Raw genomic sequence first — 13173 nt, forward strand, 5'->3', positions numbered from 1 at the left:
ATTCAGAGAATGCTCACTTTTAGTTGTAGCAAGAGTAAATTTTCAGAATACCAAACCCACACATGGTGGCTTAACTGTGGCTATTTGACAGATGCCTATTCTGCCTTTTCTGCTCCCCTTCACCACGACAGGGGGAGAAAATAGGACAGAAAAGCTTGTGAGTTAATATTTTTTTAAAAAATTAAAGAAAGAAAGAAAAAAAGAAGACTGAAGTAAGAGAGCCCACTGGTGGCGTTTAGCTTCATACGACATGATTGTATGAGTTGGTAAGAGCCCTCAGCACTAGAATAGCCAGAGGTGTGCACTGAGTTTCATGTGGCTTTCCTTTTAACTGTCAGAACTTACTGAAATGATAGTAATATCTTATGATGTAATGATGTGAAGCCATCTAAGTGTTTTACAATCACAGGATTTTGTTATTTTAGTTTGAGCATCCAGTGGCTATTGCTGAAGCCAGAAACTAAGTCTAAGTTTCAAAATTCCCAGTGCAGTGTTCTTTTCACTAAGCCATATTACGTGAGTAAGCTATTATCTTTGTGAACAGTATCTACTCATATAGACTGTAGCTGATGGTTTGGATGGTGCGGGTGAGCAGATGACCTGCCTTTGACTTCAGGTCTCTGCAATATTCTCCTTCTGCCTTTTATTCCCCTCAATTTTTCTCTTTCTTTTGACCTTTGAGATCCAGCCAGACTGACCTTAGAAAAGTTGTGTGCCGTCTAGTACACAAATGGCAATTAATGTTTGTAACATCTTACTAATAACTATGTTCTGTTTTTTCAGATCATTACTAGAAATGGAATTCTGAATATCCTAATCTCATTTACAAGTCAATGAAATTATTTGTTCCTACAACGACCACTTATTTTAAAATGCAATTCTGCTGCTGCAGATTTGCACAACCATAAAGCAACAGCTAGGTTGTCAAGAAGCGTCTAGATTAAGTTGGTGATACATCATATGAATATTTCTAGATTTTGTGTGCATCTGTACACTGAATCCAGCAAGCCATTTTTATGTGCATATAAACTACTGACAAAAAAAAAAAAAAAAAAAAAAAAAAAAGCATCATCATCATAATTCAAGATTCTCCACTCCGAAACCATTTTGTAAATGCAAAAGTGGTAGCTTTTCTATTGTTGCCATTTCTTTTGATTGAGTTCTGACTTACAGATGGGAGCTTACATTTGCTATCATGCTTAAAAGATACTTAAAAGATCAGTGTGCAGTTTCTATCTTTCTGAATACTTCCTATTTGCTAAAATTAAACTATTTTAACACTTGAGTTTTGAAATAAGAGCACCTCTATGGATATTCTGTGACAGAAAACTCCAACAGCTCTTAATTTTTAGATACTGTAAGGTCTTTTTGCTTTTTATGCCTTTAGGGTTTTCTTGCTTCCTTTTTACTCCCTTCAGATTTGTTGGTGAAAAGCACCCTTAAAGATGAATACCGGAGCACTCCACAGCTCCATGTAAATTATTATCCTGAAGATTTTACTTTCATAATCATGATACCAGTAGGGGAAGGCCTGCAATCAACTTCTGGGCTTGGAAAAAAATAATTGTATGATTTCTATCAGATGTCAGCAATTTATAAATTCAAATTAGAGTAAGGTAGGAATACTGTCTGTATAGCACTTGCTTTTTTATTTCCTCATGTGTGACCTTTTTCGGAGTAGCAATTATTTTCCATTAGTTCAGTTCAATTGGAAAAAACAATGCTTAATAGACTTCAAATCCTGGGTCACTGGTGATAGTATTAGATAGTTTTCAGATTTATGTAAGTGCTGTCATATTCAGTTGCACACGCAGTTTACCACACCAGCTTATTTCTGGTCGACTTTTGCCTGTCATATTTTCTAGGTTTTCTTGAAGCTGTGTGTTGAGATTGGGGTCTGGGGTTTGTGTGTGTCCAGTGGAGCTGGCCTGTCTTAGAATTAAAGCAGGGACCCGTCTTAGCCCCATGAAATGAGTGCAGACCTGGGCCTTTTCCGTTACTTATGATGACAGGTACTTAATCAGCAGATTTTGCTTCCCTGAATATGTTACTATGCTTGTGGTAGCATTTTATATCTCTGCATCTGGATGATATGTCAGTCCTAGCTGTATTTCCCTGGGAATGCTAGGACTCTTATACCCTGTAAGTGAAAAAAAAGTTTAATATGAAGGACTTTACAATCTGCTCTGCCCCTCTTTCCCAGCTCTTCTCCTTTCTCCTCCAGTGGAAGTCTTTTTCCTTCTTGCACATGCATATGAAGCAAATATGGGCTGGTATTCTCTGTATTTCATAGTAAAGTATAACAACATTAATTCACTTCATCAGCAAAAATATTTGCTTATGTTTGCTTTTGGTGTAGCAGAGAAGTAGGTCTTAACAAACTGGTGGTGAATAACATCCTTAGCCATCCATGGAACAGTCAGAAAAAAGCATCCAAAGAGGTACTGAAAAGGCAGCTATCTAAGGGAGTTCTTCAAATAATTTTCTAGATGCTGTGATGTAGCAGGAAAAAAAAAAAGACCCAGCAAAGTCAACAGCGTGTGGTCTTACCATATGTACTCTTCAAGCACTTTAATGTGTAAAGGCATTATGTGTAAGTACTGAGCAGAAAATATAATGAACAAGAAATTCCTTTAGAACAAGGTGGCCTGATACACAGAAAAAAGCAGAAATGACTGCACCTGTATCATTCATGTCAGTGCCTACCTCAGTCTGTCGTGAGACCTCAATTGCAACTTTCCAGTACTTGAGGGGAGCTTATCAGCAGGAGAAAGTCAGACTTTTTACACAGCCAGGTAGTGACAGTACGTGGAGGAATGGACTTAAATTAAAAGAGGGGAGATTTAGGTCAGATGCCAGGCGGTCTTGTCACAAATTTAAAAGGCAGTCTTCTCAATTTACATTACTTACCTCTCATTTGGTACTTACCAATTAGTTTTATACATTATTACCCATGTTGTAACTAGCGCATGATTGTGTAGTAGAAAGGCAAAACATCCCTTTTGACATATATGTAAGTTCAAATTTTCTTCTACCAGGTGATACAGAGAATCTAATTCATTTATCAAGTTTATGCATTTGAGAGGTATTTATCAAAACCAATCTCGCTGTATGTCGCTTGGTTAAGGTTGATTGCACATGTCAGATTAGAAAGAATGGTAAATATTCTTTTTAGATGAGTAACATTGATTGGTGGCATTTTCTCTTTTACGTAGATTTATATGACTGTGGAGTCCTGTCACCTGGGTTCTGTAAGGGCTTGTCCTTAATCCCCAATTCAGCAAACACCACTGTATTTAATGGCTTTGAATTAATGTGATTTGTCAGTAGCAATGGGACATGGTGATAACCAGAACGTACTGCTATATCTTATTCTGACTGATCTATGATAAGCATTGCCCGTTTATTCTTTTGTACAACATAATAAACAGTCTCTGAAATTCTACTTTCATGGTAGGTATTGAACAGCTGAAGCCTTCACTAATTTACACAGTGACTTTTTTTTTTTTCCGACTGGCTTCTGAAGCATCTGAAGAAACTGTATCATAAAATGTAATGAGTTTGATACAAAAAAACAAACAGTGCATGCTTTGTCATTGATATCTTTGACATTCAAAAGGTGATGAGGTCACTTGCTGTACAGAAATACACATACTGTGTTAGTGTTTGAAGAGTACAGTTTGTCATACTACAATGTCAAGGAGGTACTTGAGCCATTTCCAGAAACAAAAGGCTAGAAAAATATTTTTTGCTCACACTAGAACTTCTTAATGTTCCTACTGATCTCCTAGGTTCCCTTTTTTTATACCACTGAATGGAAAAATATATATTATGTTAATGCCATTTCCCTTTTCTGCAGTCTATTCATTGTGCACGATCAAATTATGTCTGTTCTCATGAATATGCTTAATGATGCATAAATGTCTTCTTTAATTGCAAGCCAGCCACCTGCACCATCTTTTAGTGTATCTTGAAGTTTCTTTATTGACTGCTTATTACCAGATGGTTTCATGTTCAAGGAATACAATGTTGCTGCTTGGTAACTGAAGAGTTACCAAGAGTGCATCAGTTGGCCGCAGGAGCAATTCCTCAGGCCTTCAGCTTCTTCTGAAGCCTTTGCCTTCCCAAATAAAAGCTGCATCCAAGCTGTAGACTTTGTAAATTCATTTGGAAATCTACCTATGCCAGCTTCTGAGGTGCCACGGGTGTGGAGGAACAGATCTGATCAAATGATGAGAATATGTACCCAGGTGTTAGGTCAGATGATAATGATACCTACTTTGTCAACATAAGATGGACATGCAGTAGTCAGAGACAGAGATGGCACTATAAAACTGCGGTCAACTCTAAAAAAGGCTTAAAAACTTGTGATAGATTCAGTGGAAAGAGACAATTCATGCAACAAAAATCACTGGACTTCTGTATTCCTCAAGCACTGCTTATCTAGCAAAGGTAGCATCTATCAGAAAGAGGCACTTCCTTTGCCATCTGACCCTACTAATTCTTTTTTTGCTCTGAAAGAGAGGTATTTCAGTTTTTCGCTTCTTGTTGGTTTACATACTTATGAGATTCCTGGGGTGAAGTTGGGATAAATTGTCATTGCTATGTATGTGAAGTGAAAAGTATATGTCTGTACTCCTTTGTTTTTCATTTCCTCGTTAGATGTATGCTTCCTTCATGCAAAGGAAAGAAAACCTTAGAACACTTGCTTGTCTGTCTTTCAAACTCTCTAAAATTAGCTTGTCATGAAATGTAAAACTAATGTGTAGTTGTAAAATCCACTGCCAGCATTTTCCTTACTACTGGCTGATGGTTAAGTAGATTTAGAAATGAAAGGGGTTATTATAAAGTGATTATTGAATAGCTAGGTATGTCATTTTAAACAAGCAACTAAAATCTCTGTTGCAGATTCAGAATGTAATCTTGTTTGTATCATGCACAGCTAAAATCTGATTTTGATTGTGAGGGAGTAATCATATAATGTAGGTAATTTAACAAAAAGATATCCAATTTTGTTTTTATTTCATTCTTTATTTAAATATATTGGAATTTAAATGACTCACCATCTAGAGTATACCTATAAAATGACAACAACATAAAGAAATATTAGATTCCATTTGCTTTGGTTCCGTTTTAAACTTTGCTATGAAGTGAGAAGTTCCTATCAGATCTCTCACAAAAGGAAACATCATATAGAAACTGATACTTAAAAAATACTTCCAGCTTTAAAACGATGTTGTTATTGGTGATGAGACCGGTATTTTGCAACTGTGAATTTCAGTCTCAAGATTTAGCCTCAGTGGGATATGTATAGCCATGAGTTGGAGAACGAGAGCTGAAAGTGCTAAGGAAATGTCCTCATGCAGGATTATATAATTCATTCATGTTTCTGTATCCAGTGCATGTGACACTAAAAGCTTAAATCCAAGGCCTCATTTAGTTTCAAGCAACAGCTATACTGATATTTTTTTGTAATTTGTTAGCCGATGCTTTGGACACCCCTCAGAATGTGCTTTCAATGAATGTTCTGAAATTAGCTCAACATCTTGATTCTGTCCCAAGAATTTGTATATTTTTAGCTTGTATTTCAATTAGAAATACCACACAAGGAATTCTGGTGATAAGCTGATATTATTACTTCTGATCCCTCCTGGAAAATGGAGACCTGTACCATATCTCGTATTTGAGCCTGTGATGAAATGAATGAGGATTCAAGTTGTCTGATTTTACTACTGTGAGCGATAAGTGCATATTTTTTTTATTTTTATTTATTATTTATTTTATTTTATTATTTTTTTTATTTGTTTTTAATTTTATTTTGATATTCAATTTCTTTGTATGTGTAAAAACTAGGGAAGTACTATTGTCATATTATACAATGATCCTCAATACTCTTAAAGTCTGGAATAACTAGGAAGGGTGCTGAAGGGGTGCTCACAGGCTGCTGCTCAAGTTGCACATCTCTGTGATAACTTTAGGGTAGCTGTGTACTCATGTTTATCTTCCTTTGCTGGCATTTTGACAGCAGAAGACGTTTACCGTAGGATACAATTAGAAACAAAAAAATACGTATGCATAACTGTTCCTTCTTTGTCTGAAATGCAGGTGACTGAAGTTCTGCTGTCTCATAGCTCTTTCTCTCATTAGTTCTGAAACTGTGCTGCATCCCAACATTTTCTAAAATGAGGAATACTTCAGGAACACTGATGGAAGAACTGCTTTAATGTGGGAGTTGTGTATTTTTGCAGGAGGGCCACGTTCTTTTGGAATTGCTACTAGCAAGTAATAGTGAAAGAGATGCTAAGTATCTTCTGCAGTCATTTACTTTTACCAGAATAATCTTACTAGCTATTGCTATTAATTTCCATTACTGCTCTTTGACACAGTATTTGGTTTCACTTTAAAACAACTGGACTCCACAGGACAATAACATCAGCTTCATCTTATTACGACTTTGATTTCACTAATTTGTTTTCTAAAATAAACATACATGTTAAAATCAAAGAAATTACACTGCCCAAATTCTTGCCTACTGTTTCTTTCCACAGTCTGCAGTTTGCAGTATGTTGGAAACTGAAAAGCTATTAGCAGATTTGATCGGTCATGATACTTTAAGCAAAATAAAGTTCTTCTTGAATTTCAATTGGTTGTTGAAGAACCTGTAAAAAAAAAAAATAATAATAATTACAATGATATAAAATCATTCCATTGCTGTTTAGCACGATCTTTCACAAAACTCTCCAACCAAGTTTGCAAATAACCTCACACTGTTTGCTGTCATGTGTAGGTTGGATATAATCAAGTAGGCCAAACAAATAAAACAGTGTGCCTACTTCCTCATTTGGTGTTGCCTATAAATAGGCAAATCATTAGATTTGTGTTTTAAAATATAGGCATGTATTGTTATTTTGACAGCAGCTGGCTCATAATGCTGTTCACCTGTAGAAAAAACAATATTTCATTACTTTGTGTTGTACCTTCCTGAAACGTAGCACCTGAGCTAACGGGGAGCAGCAGGGCATCTGCTTATCTGGAGAACTGTAGCGTGAGTAGAGGTGTCTGGCCTTATAACTTCTGCAGGTGGAATTACACCAAAGAAGGAGAAGCGTGGATGAAAGACAGTGTGCATAAGTATATAAAAAGTAAGAGTTGTGATTTCCATTCTTAAAAAATGTTCAGGTGTGTAATGTTTTAGTTTCTCTGCAGGGAGAAGGAAGCATTCTGACTCCTTATTAGTATTTACCATTTGTTTTTTTCTGGAATGCACTTCAGATTCAGTAGTAACCGACAGGTTGACCACTTTTACCAGTGCTGGTGAACTGTTAGAGCATGTGTTTGAATGGAGACACAGGCATTCTCATTTGAAACAAAACAAAGATGTAGCTCTGATTCAGCAGACAGAATAAAGTCAAAAGTGTGTTACGGTCTCTGTCACTGTAGTAAGGAAGTTCTTTGCAAAAAATAATGAAGTTACATGTGACACTGATACTGATGCTGGACTATATGACTCCCATTTATCTCATAAGGAATTGATGTGACAAGATTGTAAGGAAATCTGTGACAAAGCCAGTCCAACCTTACGTTTAATTATCGCTACTTTATTTTCACTTCAAAGATTTGTATTTGGTAATATCTTGGATCTCAGATAATCTTTTAATTGTAAATGCTTTTCTTATTTGGTTCATCCTTTACTTCCTGTGGAATGGTAATAGAGACCAATGTGGAATTTAAATCACAAGATTTATTACAGAGATAATAACCATGTTATTATTTTGCCTAGACATGCATTCCTGTTGTTGGGGCAATTGTCTGAGCTGTGTTCGGATGGAGCCAGCTGAATGCGATGCTTTGTCTTCTGGATGGTATCCAACATGTATCAGATCTCTGCTGCTACTGGGGAATCACAGAGGGGCCAAAAATCCTCATACCTCTTGTGTCTTGGTTTCATTTCAGTAGATCTGTGATGAAAATACAAAACTTCCAGCCTAAACTTTCATTCTGAAACCACATTTTGATGATCAATCCTAAAAATACAACAAATGTCTCTCTGTGATTTTGAAACTGAGTTTCTGAAAAAACATTGTATTTGTAGTAAGGGGTAAAGTGCGAAGTTCCTTAGAAATGAGCTGCCGTAGAAATGGATCCTATCTGTCAGTCTCTGCTCCATACTCTCAGGAAAACAGAGAGGAGTAGAGAAAGAGCCAAGGTGACTGACTAAATGGGATGCTAAAGTGCCGGGGGCTAGAACTGGGCTTGCTGGTCCCTCAGGTCAGAACTGCAACTGTTAGACTTCCCTGTTTCATACCTGCTGAAGCCAGCAGGAGGAGAACAGCAGGAAAAACGCTTCAGGCACTGTCAGGGGAATTGGTAAGAAGTACCTGATGCATCTTTAGGCATGACAGGCTGTGCTCTCCTCTGGGAGGACAACCTCTTCTTTTTTGTACTGGTAGGCCTCATTTCACAGTTCTCCTGGTTTGTAGCAGTGAGGCAGAAGAAAATAGCTGGGATGCTGAGGAGCAGCAGAGCATCTGTTTATCTAGAGAACTGCAGAGGGAGGGGAGAGGTGTAACTGAATGACGTCCCTGCAGGTGAGGTTCCTTTCCCCAGCTTTTGTTGCAGAAATTGTTGGTTTTTGTGGCTTTGTCATGTTTTTAATTAAAAACAAACAAACAAACAAACAAAAACATTGTTACCTTATCCTCTTTTTTGTTGTTGTTGTTGATAGTAAACCTTTTTCCCTTCGTCTTGTTCCTTCTGAGCTAGCTGTAACCAAAAATAGTTGGGTACTTGGAGCATACAGGTCTGTTGTGACTGAGAAGTGAACTATACAGAGCTAATATCCTCATGTCTGTAATGAAGTCATATCGGGTAATCAGAGAAGAGCTGCATTAGAAAGAAAAACAAAACAATGCAAATAAAGTAGTGTTTATTCAGGAATTTAGATTTTTTTGATGAAAAAATAATAAAGCCTGGTCTGTTCCAGTAATTTTGAAACCTTAGAAGTGACATGGAGGAAACCGAATGGGTGAATTCTTCTGTGTACAGCCCAGCATTTTGAGAGGCTCTTTCATAGACAGGCCTTTTTGGAATATCTGACGCTACTTTCTCAGTGGGCATGCTCTGTAAAATTATTCCACCTGGTACAATTAACATCCTGCTTTATTTTTCCTTAAGTGTCTTCCTTTGCTCTGACCTAGTTCTTTTTATCTTACCTGCCTCTTTCTCCTTTCCACTTAAATGCTAGCATGGGCTGGGTCATGCCATGCTTGTCCCATACAGGGCCCTCTCAGCTGCATCATCTCTGAATGGTAAGAAAAACAGACACTTCTGTGTCACTATCCAATATTCTGGATTCCAGAATCTAGTCAGGAACAAAAGCATTCAGGGTTTTTGCCTTGTCTGATGAACTTTATCCCATAAACATCAACAAAAGCTATATTGTTTCCAGCTTTTACAGCCCAATCTCTTTATTCCTTTGTCTGTTTTATTAGAGTAAGAATGTATATGTCATTCTCATAGCAATGACTTCAAGATTTAACTGGATGACTAACTTGTACTTTTATTTAAGTTAGCAGGGCATAAGAATATCTTCCTCCTGGGTAGAAATCTTGAGTAGGTTTTGATCCAGTTTCTTCATATAGCCACTCATTTTCACTTTTCAAATGCCATGAATTAGTTTTATGGTTCTAATAAAATAGATTTCTCAGCTCCCCCATGAATTTTCTGATGTGCATATTATGAAACTATGCAGACTGATCCGTATTCTTGCAGCTATGAGCTTTGTTCAACTGCTTAATGTTGTGTGTCAGGGTCACCTTAATTTTGTTGATTTTCTAGCCCTACTTAACCCATCCAACTGGTGATACAGTTCCACAGTGCCAATCAGATGCACTTTGCTATCCCTAGTCTCACCTGAATGAAAAAATGCTTAGAAGCTGATACAAAACAACAAACAAACAAGCAAAAAAACCCTCGTTTTTCATCAGATTTGTCTGAATTATGCAGAAATGCTGAAGGAATGTATGAAACTCTCAGAGATTTCTGGTCTTTGTGGTTCGCCTCTCATTAATCATAACTTGTAGCAAGAGCAAATACTCCAAACATCACGTTTCTCTGCTAGGGTATCTGGGTTTGGAAGCAAATAAATGACTTTACCAATTTATCCTTTGTGTGGAAAATTTTACTAGTCTGTTTGCCAGAAGGAAGATTAGGATTAGATATGTTACTGAGTTTGTTTTGTTTTGCCATTTTGCCACCAATTGGGAAATATAATACACTGGTGATCAACATGTTTGAATACTGGCAGCTAAGTAATTAAAAAAAAAAAAGAAGAAGCTGGAGGATTGAAAAATAAGAAAACAACGCTGCTTTGTACATGTACAGAGAACAAGCAATTTCCTAACACCTTTTCTTCAAGGAGCTAAGATGAATGGTGTCTTTGAACACGCATTCTAAGGAGGGATTTTATTTAAAAAGATGAAGTTCTGTGTGAATTGTTTAGAACATTTTTGGTGAAGACATGTTGATTAATAAACATTAAAGAAGGAAGATGCATATTAATTTGTTTACGTATAAGAGGCTTCTAGCTCATTAAATGTCTTCTAAGCATTTAACTAGTGAAGCAGTGGATAAAAACAGACATTGTCTTTAATCTTATTGCAGGTTCCACTATGAAAACAAATAGATTATTGCTAAGTAGGTATAAGAGTTCTACTAATGACATTCCTTTGAAAATATGGGGTGTCTGCCAGATCAATATTTGAGCTGTAATTCTGTGGAAATTTGGGTTCAGTTTTGTAACTCAATTGCTGGGACCTATAGGAATTCATAAATTTTAACTTCATCAACAACAGTGGTTGGATAATTATTGAAAAATAAAAAAAAATGGTTGAAAAATTTCTTGTTTATAGATACCCATCAGTTCTTGGTATGATTTTGTTAGATATCATTTATGCCTGGTTATCAGCTAAGAGTTCTCTAGGAACATTCAGTTGCAGTAAGGTATGACTGACATTCCTTCTTTCAGGGTTTTTTTTTTTTTATTCTTTACCAAAATATTACTGCAAACTGGTTTTTGTACTGTTTTAGATGTAGTTAAAAAAGACAAGAAAGAAGCTAGTTACAAGTAATGTTTATGAGAAAATAACCCTATAGACCATTTTAAAGAAATTAGAAAATTGTCTTAATGTCCAGGCGATGTCTAGATGAGTAAATTGCTTTCAGTCTAATTTAAAAACAAGTGAATAAGAAATAGCTGATGAAACACCTAACACTTCTTTTTTTTTTTTTGGGGGGGGGGGGGGGAGGGGGGAAGGGGGGGAAAGGGGGGGGGTAGGAACAGTCCTGGGAGAAAAGCAACACATATTTGCAGATTTTCCCTAAAATTACCTTTTATTTTTAGATACCTATTAACTTGAATGACAGCTTTTGCTTTAAAAGTGTTAACATATTAATTTGTAATGAAAATTGCAGTTATTTTTTGCAGGCAACAAATGTGTAAAAAGAGTAAACATTATTTAAACTACAGTTTGAGTTTAAAGATAAGTTTCTGGTTTTTTTTTCCTTATAGTTTTTCACTAGGGTCACTTCTTTCTCCATTACTCGGTATTTTGCTCTTACTTTTCTTTTGACTTCTTCTATTGGCATTTGTACTATGCAAAGAAAAGAATGGATATTTCAACTTACATGTCAAATTTGTAGAACTCTAAAACTTCTTATTACTCTTACGTACTGCTATAATATGCATAAATATTCTCACTTACTGTTATAATATGCATCAATAATCATACTAGAATTATATTGGTAATTTTGCAGATCCAATGCGTGGGCCACGGAAATTAGAGGTTGTGGAGATCAAGTCTAGGCAAATCACTATTTGCTGGGAGCCATTTGGATATAACGTTACGCGTTGCCATCGGTACAACCTCACAGTCCATTACCGTTACCAGGCTGGAGGACAAGAGCAAGTGAGAGAAGAAGTAAGCTGGGATACAGAAAGTTCACATCCACAGCACACCATTACTAATCTTTCACCATATACAAATGTCAGCATCAAATTAGTACTAATGAATCCCGAAGGACGAAAAGAAAGCCAAGAACTTGTCGTACAAACTGATGAAGATGGTGAGTTTTTGTATTTACACATATATATACATCGTACATGCATCCTACCTGATGATCATCATATCTTTCTATATGTTCTACTTTCACTATCTGTAACAAATTTTCCACCACCTTCAACAGTTTCAGGGCAGTAAGGGATCTACTAAATGTATTATCATGGACTTTTACATAATCTGTAACATTATACATCATTTTATCGTTTCTTCACTAAGCTCGTAGTATGAGAGTTATAGAGTTATGTTCTGCCACTTAAAAATTCCAGTATCAGTGTGAAAATAATTCAGGTGCTGGTCCACAGTATCTTCATGTAAGCTTTTCTGTTGAATGATATGCTCAACATTAAATACTTTTTCCTGATCTACAGTTTCCACCACTGAATGCTATTAGTTGCTTATCCAGTGTCTTTTTTTTATATGTACATTGCAATATATATATACTCCCTCTCCTTCGGTAATTCTTAGCTAAAGTGGGGTTTTCAGACCTCAGTCATTTACATAATTACTTAATTTATCAGTCTCTTTTTTGAAGTATGTGTAGCCGAGTTGGCAACTGAGTCTTTGTAATGCTGTAGTAACACTGCATGAATAGATTCTAACATCCTTCTAAATCCTATGTGATGTTAATGTGATTATGCACACCAAGAGTTTACACGAGTACTGATAGCTATGGGACCAAAATGGGACTTACTTTTTTAATTAGTCATGCACCAGGAATCGGTTCCACCTTTCCGGAATACGTTGTACTAAGGTATATAGCCCCTTGGTACCTTCTACAAGTGAGCCTGATGTTTTTTGGCTTTGCTTATACGAATCTTCAGTTGTCTACCCTTCAAAGGAACCTTAACAAGTGGCTGAGATTGCTTACAACAGATCTGTTCTCACAGTTTTAACATCTGCAGTCTGACTAGAAGTAGTGTGTATTTTCTTCCAAATTAATGATGGATTTACTGCAAACATTTTGGAAAGATTTCTAGAAAAAAAAATCAGCAATGACAAGTTTCCCTTATAATAAATACTTGAAGAGTATCATTTAAAACTATTAAATCATTTA

General features: G+C 36.3%; 1 protein-coding gene across 12 annotated transcripts in view; it reads left to right on the forward strand.

Moving 5' to 3' along the window:
• PTPRM (protein tyrosine phosphatase receptor type M) overlaps positions 1–13173 on the forward strand; it is a 459433-nt gene that overhangs the window by 228180 nt on the left and 218080 nt on the right. For all 12 annotated transcript variants that reach the window (XR_007376063.1, XM_048940376.1, XM_048940372.1 and 9 more), the window contains exon 8: positions 11815–12123. Coding sequence is in view for 11 of the 12 variants with exons in the window: in XM_048940376.1 (XP_048796333.1) it covers positions 11815–12123 (309 nt within the window). In the remaining variant the exon portion in view is untranslated. The remainder of the gene's footprint in view (positions 1–11814; positions 12124–13173) is intronic.

This window comes from Lagopus muta, chromosome 3 (assembly GCF_023343835.1).
Source record: "Lagopus muta isolate bLagMut1 chromosome 3, bLagMut1 primary, whole genome shotgun sequence".
NCBI lineage: Eukaryota > Metazoa > Chordata > Aves > Galliformes > Phasianidae > Lagopus > Lagopus muta.